At 49.8% G+C, this 6,931-nt stretch overlaps 1 protein-coding gene across 4 annotated transcripts in view; it reads left to right on the forward strand.

Moving 5' to 3' along the window:
- The window catches only part of LOC114777673 (vacuolar protein sorting-associated protein 13A-like), a 36,630-nt gene extending 30,342 nt beyond the window's left edge, over positions 1 to 6,288 (forward strand). For 3 of the 4 annotated variants that reach the window (XM_028967008.1, XM_028967010.1, XM_028967009.1), the window contains exons 57-71: positions 261 to 330; positions 436 to 550; positions 676 to 789; positions 1,006 to 1,151; positions 1,250 to 1,331; positions 1,906 to 2,019; positions 2,113 to 2,188; positions 2,262 to 2,425; positions 2,522 to 2,567; positions 2,689 to 2,812; positions 3,105 to 3,219; positions 4,737 to 4,822; positions 4,909 to 5,032; positions 5,781 to 5,855; positions 6,163 to 6,288. In XM_028967008.1, the coding sequence (XP_028822841.1) occupies positions 261 to 330; positions 436 to 550; positions 676 to 789; positions 1,006 to 1,151; positions 1,250 to 1,331; positions 1,906 to 2,019; positions 2,113 to 2,188; positions 2,262 to 2,425; positions 2,522 to 2,567; positions 2,689 to 2,812; positions 3,105 to 3,219; positions 4,737 to 4,822; positions 4,909 to 5,032; positions 5,781 to 5,855; positions 6,163 to 6,204 (1,493 nt within the window). In that variant the 3' untranslated portion in view covers positions 6,205 to 6,288. Of the gene's footprint in view, positions 1 to 260; positions 331 to 435; positions 551 to 675; positions 790 to 1,005; positions 1,152 to 1,249; positions 1,332 to 1,905; positions 2,020 to 2,112; positions 2,189 to 2,261; positions 2,426 to 2,521; positions 2,568 to 2,688; positions 2,813 to 3,104; positions 3,220 to 4,208; positions 4,408 to 4,736; positions 4,823 to 4,908; positions 5,033 to 5,780; positions 5,856 to 6,162 lie in introns of those variants that run through there. The other variant, XM_028967012.1, reaches the window with a different exon arrangement.
- The last annotated feature ends 643 nt before the right edge of the window (positions 6,289 to 6,931 follow it).

The raw sequence follows: 6,931 nt of genomic DNA on the forward strand, positions 1-6,931 counted from the left end.
CAAAAATGTTCAGATAAAATGCAGAAGGTCGAGAGAAGATGTTTGGGTTCCCTGGTGTGGTGCTTGTAGAGGACCTCCCAGTAATACATTTACATTTGCGGCACTCGGCAGACGCCGTTATTCAGGGCGACTTACAGCGTTCTGGTTCACCAGGACCCACACCATGAATGCAGCCATTTTATTTCTCTCTGCTCAGACATTGTGTAAGGCTGGAGTTAGATTTAGGTTCTCATGAAGGCGTTGTGCGTGCGTTCCTGCAGAGGCGAAACCATTAACCGACGTGAGCATCATCACCAGGGCAGCCGGACACTCCGACATCCTGCGCATCAAGTGAGTCTCTTCTCAGATGTTCTCCACTCTTCTCTGTGGGCCCCGCGTGCCGGGTGTGTCGCCTGGTTGGGCGCCGGCCTTGTGAGGTTCTGTTTTGTCTGGCAGGTACTTTAAGGTTCTGATACAGGAGATGGACACGCGGCTGGATCTGGGCTTCCTTTACGCGCTGCTGGAGCTTTTCACCCAGGAGAACTCCAGCACGGTCACGTCTGAGCAAGAGGTGAAGGTGCACACACACAAAAACATTACGTTTTAGGGTTAAATATGCAGATTCCATGCACACATTCCATATCACAGACATAAGGGTATTAAAAATGGTGTGTGTGTGTGTGTGTGTGTGTCTAGTTTGAACTTTTTGTGAAGGATATTGAGTACATAAAGACCGAGCTGAACCATGCCTCTAGCACCGACACCTCCCCCATCAGCCTGTATGAATACTTCCACATTTCCTCCATCAAGGTGAGTACACACTCACACAGACACACACTTACGCACTCTCTCACCCACACTCACAACCTGCGTACTGTGCAGAGTTGGATGATTTGAAGCACTCATCATTGACTGATATGTATTTGAGCAGCTTGAATGTGAAGAAGATGTTTTAACATGTTTGAGGGGCTCCTGCGTGTGTGGCGGTGGCGGTGGTGGTGGTGATGGGGGTCTGGTGTGTTGCAGCTCCACCTGAGCTTCTCTCTGAGCTCGGGAGGGGAGGACGGGCTGAAGGAGAAGAGGGAGACGGAGCTGATCCCAGTTCAGTCCCTCCAGCTGCTGCTCAAGAGCATCGGAGCTACGCTAACTGATGTACAGGATGTGGTCTTCAAGTGGGTGTCATCACACACTCATACACTGTCTTATTACCTTCAGAATTGTTAACTGTGTGTGTGTGTGTGTGTGTGTGTGTGTGTGTGTGTGCGCACAGACTGCCTTTCTTTCAGATGACTTACAAGTTCAACACAACACAGCAGCTGCAGTGGGAAGTGATCCGGCACTACTCTAAACAGGTATCACACACTGTTCACCCTTAACACACACTTTACTCCTGGTCCTGCTGATTATCCAGCCAATCAGGAACAGTGACTGAAGACAGGGCTCATGCACCATTCACGCCTTACTCGCGCTCTACTCGTTCCCTACTAACACCTTACCTACACCTTACTCGCGCGCTATTCATTCCCTGCTACCACCTTACTCGCACGTTACTCGTTCCCTGCTACCACCTTACTCGCGCGCTACTCGTTCCCTACTAGCACCTTACCTACACCTTACTCGCGCGCTATTCATTCCCTGCTACCACCTTACTCGCACGTTACTCGTTCCCTGCTACCACCTTACTCGCGCGCTACTCGTTCCCTACTAGCACCTTACCTACACCTTACTCGCGCGCTATTCATTCCCTGCTACCACCTTACTCGCGCGCTACTCGTTCCCTACCTAACCCTTACTCGCGCTACTCGTTTCCTTACCTACACCTTATTCGCACGCAACTCGTTCCCTACCTACACCTACTCGTGCGCTACTCGTTCCCTACTTGTAGTATTCACTTTCTGCTCTTCCTCTGTGTGTGTACGTTTCCAGGCCATTAAGCAGATGTACGTGTTGGTGTTGGGACTGGATGTGCTGGGAAACCCAATTGGTCTGATCAGGGGTCTGTCAGAGGGAGTGGAGGCCTTCTTCTATGAGCCGTACCAGGTAACACACACACACACACACACACACACACACACGCTACACACACGCGCTACACACACATAACTCACACATCAGCATGTATAACCTGTGCAGGGAGCGATCCAGGGCCCGGAGGAGTTTGTGGAGGGGATGGCGCTAGGAGTCAAAGCGCTTGTGGGTGGAGCCGTAGGTAAGGGTCACTCTCTGTCTCACACTCCCGTTCGTTCTCCTGGATCCTCCACCACGTCCTGCTGATTTCCCAGGAGGCATAGCGGGCGCAGCGTCCCGTATAACCGGGACCATGGCGAAGGGCGTGGCAGCCATGACTCTGGATGAGGAGTACCAGCAGAAGAGGAGAGAAGCCATGAACCGCCAGCCAAGTGGTCTGAAGGAGGGTCTGACCCGTGGTGGGAAGGGCCTGGTCTCTGTGAGTCGCCACCCAGCAACGTGCAGCACACACACACCTACACACACACACCCCTACACAGCGCTCACTGTTCATCTGTGTGTGTCTCCTGTCTAGGGTTTTGTTAGTGGCATCACTGGGATAGTGACCAAGCCCATAAAAGGTAGGATGTGTAATTGTGATTTGTGATTATGATGGAAATTTGAAGACTCGTGGATCAGTGCTGACCTCATCAGACCAGCATTGGTATATGTGGATATAATAAGTGCTGTGGTGTGTTCCAGGAGCGCAGAAGGAGGGCGCTGCGGGCTTCTTTAAAGGAATGGGGAAGGGCCTGGTGGGTGCGGTGACCCGACCTACGGGGGGGATTATAGACATGGCCAGCAGCACCTTCCAGGGTATAAAGCGGTAGGTACACGCGCGTGACCAGCTAAATAACCAACTAAATAAAAGTTCAGAACCGTTTCAGAACCTTACAGAACGTGTAAATGAACGGGGTTCTCGGGACGGTAAATACTGCTGTATGATCCCAAAACCGGGGCCTTTACCGAACAGACGGACACGGATCATACTGGTAATCCCGCCAAATCCACAAAGTGCACAAGAAACCCGTACAGGGAGTTCAGGAGAAGCAGCTCGTCCTTGGTGAAAAGTGTCTTTGTTAGTGTCCCTATTCAGACGTGTGTGTGTGTGTGTGTAGGGCTGCTGAGACCACCCAGGATGTGGAGAGTCTGCGTCCCCCGCGCTTTATTCACGAGGACGGAGTGATCAGACCCTACAGGGAGAGAGAGGGATTGGGCAGTCAGATGTTGCAGGTAAGACACACACACACACACACTAATAACACTCGTACTGATAACACCTCATTCTTCACACACTATCCACATACACACGTCTGATACACACTCGGGGTTCTGCTGTGTGTGTTGAGTTGTGTGTAACTGGGTTATGATGTTTGTCTCTTTTTTTTTTTGTTGTTGTGTTGCCATGTTTGAGTGTGTGTGTTTGGTTTGTTTTGACTGTGTGTTGCCTGGGAGACCCAGTAGTTGTATGAACGTTGAATGAAGTGTTTTGAAATCGTGAAGCCCGTATCATCCGAATCTATTTGGTTTATCGAGTTGCTGCGCTGTAGGGTCATTTCACCGCTGGTAGAAGGTAGAAGGGCATTTTGTGTGAGAGAGAGTCTGTGTGTTTGTGTGTGTTTGTGTGTGTGTGTGTGTGTGTGTGTGTGTGTGAGCGTGTACGTGGGGGTGTGTGTGATCGTGTACGTGGGTGTGTGTGTGAGCGTGTACGTGGGGGTGTGTGTGAGCGTGTACGTGGGGGTGTGTGTGAGCGTGTACGTGGGGGTGTGTGTGAGCGTGTACGTGGGTATGTGTGTGCGTGTACGTGGGTATGTGTGAGCGTGTACGTGGGTATGTGTGAGCGTGTACGTGGGTATGTGTGAGCGTGTACGTGGGTATGTGTGAGCGTGTACGTGGGTGTGTGTGTGAGCGTGTACGTGGGTGTGTGTGTGAGCGTGTACGTGTGTGTGTGTGTGAGCGTGTGTGTGTGTGTGTGTGTGAGCGTGTGTGTGTGTGTGTGAGCGTGAGCATGTACGTGTGTGTGAGCATGTACGTGTGTGTGTGTGAGCGTGAGCATGTACGTGTGTGTGTGTGTGAGCGTGAGCATGTACGTGTGTGTGTGAGCGTGTGTGTGAGTGTGAGCATGTAGGTGTGTGTGTGTGAGCGTGAGCATGTACGTGTGTGTGTGTGTGTGTGTGTGTGTGTGTGTGTGTGCTGACGTGATTCTTCTCTCGTGTTCACAGAAGAAGCTGCTGACAGTTCAGTGGAGCAGTGACGAGGACAGTTGAAACACACACACACACACACAGCTAGCAGCTGCCATTTTTAAGTTACATTTCTAAAATGTAAACGTCTTTTATGTTTCTTTTAAAGTCATTTATTCATTCATTCATTCATCTGGATTCAGTCTTGTCATGTGAATAAAAGTGATTCCATCCTGTGTCCTTGTGTCATTGACTCATGCAGCCATCTTCTTATGACCTCATGCTCTTGTCCCATCCCACCATGTGTCCATCTGTCCATCTGCTGTGTCTTCTTTGTGTTTTTGTGAAAACATCGAGTCCACAACAGCGAGAAAGACACGAGCCGGTGTGATCAGAGCAGAGATCCAGCTGAATGGAGGACTGGCTCAGTAAGAGCTCAGTATTTGTGGGTAGAGCAGTAGTGTTCTAGAGAGGTTAAAGGTCGCCCGGTGTGATCCCCCATCTTGTGATGAGCCTGGTGATTTGGGCTTCTCTGCTCCTGTAACACGTTTCATCTCCCACTTCTAGAAAATCGAAAATGGACGATTCGCCAAGTACCGGTACTTCGCTCACGCCAAGGTGAACGAGTCGGACTTCCTGATGATCACCAAAAGGTAGGAGGAGCCATGGGACCACGCCCTAAATGCTGACACAACGGTGCTGTTGGTGCGAGAGACGAACGTGTCCTGTGTGTCCACAGGGGCATTTTCTTTGTGACCAAGGGGACGTTTGGCCAGTTGACGTGTGAGTGGCAGTACCTGTTCGACGAGTTCACCAAGTCCCCCATGATTGTGGAGGATCGGCGGCTGAGGATCGAAGCGAAGGTGCGAAGATTTTATTTACACGCCGACGATGTGCCTTCCAGGGCTCTAGACCAACTTTTTACACAAACGCGGCTTCGCCGTGCATACAGGCAATATAGACTTGTAATTAATATGAATATCTAGTTAACATAAAGTTCTTTATTTGAAGCACGATTCCACAAGAAAGTTGGTGCTTAAAGTGCTTCACTGATTGGAAATTAAAACCGTATAAATGAAATAAAAAGAAAATCTAAATTAAAATTGCAAGTTTGATGACCTGATGATCAGGCGGTGAGCGGGGACACTGGGCCGGGACGTTCACCACGTCCCAGGTCCTGTTTTTCAGGGTTCATTTTACCCGGACACAAAAAAATGGATGCTGAGGCAGTGAAACGGACGCCAGCCTCTGCCGATTACGTTCTGGTGGCACAAGTCTGAGGTCAGGGTGGTGGTAGCCTAGCGGGTAACACACTCACCTACAAACCAGAAGACCCAGGTTCAAACCCCACTTACTACCATCGTGTCCCTGAGCAGGACACTTAACCCTGAGATATGAAATATTGTCCCGTTGCTGAATCATTTTTCATGGACTCACCTTGTTTAGTCAGGGGTGGGCGGGGTTTCCTTCCAGTCGAGTAAAATGGGGAGTAGAAACGCTTGTATTTTAACCTTTGGTAGCTTGACGAGAGACTGAACGAGAATGAAGTTCCATTCCTGGATCTTCCAGGACCTGAACTTTGGGTTTGCTCTGCTTGTCTCCTCTGTTCAGGAGCGGGTGAAGTCCGTGTTTCACGCCAAGGAGTTTGGGAAAATCATCAACTTCAAGACTCCTGAAATCGCCAAGGTAGGAACTGAGTGTCAGTCTGAATTCTTCGTTCTGATTGGCCGGTAGGTGTGGAGGTAGCAAACGAATCTCAGGAACTACAGGAACCTGCAGGAAATGTTCTGGTGCCAGAAGGTTTCCAGCGATTTCATCATTTTGTTCCCCTGTCGTTCCTTTGCCTGTTATCCTACAGTCGTGTTTAGATCATCAGCAATCTGCAATGTGTCATGAAAGTATTCTCGTGTGTGTGTGTGTGTGTGTGTGTGTGTGTGTGTGTGTGTGTGTATGTGTGAGTTCTTGTTGATTTAAGTTCTCTGTTCTTCTGCAGTGGGTTCTTGCCAAGCTTGAAGATGCAAGAGAAAGTACCTAAACACACCCGTTTCACAGACAAGGGTTCTTCCCAGGCATTCTCTCGCTCACACACACACACACACACACACACACACACACACATTTAACAAATGTCTGACACCTCAACCACCTCCTCTGCCTTGGGACTGAGATGGACGTTCAGATGGACTCTACACGCCTCGTCCGTGTGTCTCAGTCTCGTCTTGTGCCTTCGGCTTCTGCAGCTCATCCGTCCCACATCTGTTACAGAGAGAGAGTGTGTGTGTGTGTGTGTGTGTGTGTGTGTGTGAAGGAGTGTGTCCTGTATCCCTCACCGACTGCAAAAGCCCCATAATGCACTTGTTCACATCACAGGAGCCAGGTGGTTGATGGGAACAGAACAAGAACCCCGGGTTGTGTGCATGTTGAATGCCCCGCTGTGTGTGCATGCACACAATGTTGTCGCCTGGACAGTGTCTTTGGGTTTTTATCGTTTCTGTTTTCGGATGCTGGAAGACCAGCGCTGCCAACGCGTAATGAATGTTTAAAAAAAGGGGCGGGGTTCTGGCGATTCTGTTCATATCTGTACTGCAGACTACACTCGTTTTTATTTTAAATAAAAAATGTATTTAATAGATGTGACGTTGACTGCCTGCCTTCCTTTTCTGAAAGCAGATGTTCCAGTAAGAAAAAGGGCAGCAGGTCGCCACGACGACCCCTTTTGTGACCCCAGCCTTGATTATGGGGTTCAGAGAAGTGATTGATCC

This window comes from Denticeps clupeoides, unplaced genomic scaffold (assembly GCF_900700375.1).
Source record: "Denticeps clupeoides unplaced genomic scaffold, fDenClu1.1, whole genome shotgun sequence".
Classification (NCBI taxonomy): domain Eukaryota; kingdom Metazoa; phylum Chordata; class Actinopteri; order Clupeiformes; family Denticipitidae; genus Denticeps; species Denticeps clupeoides.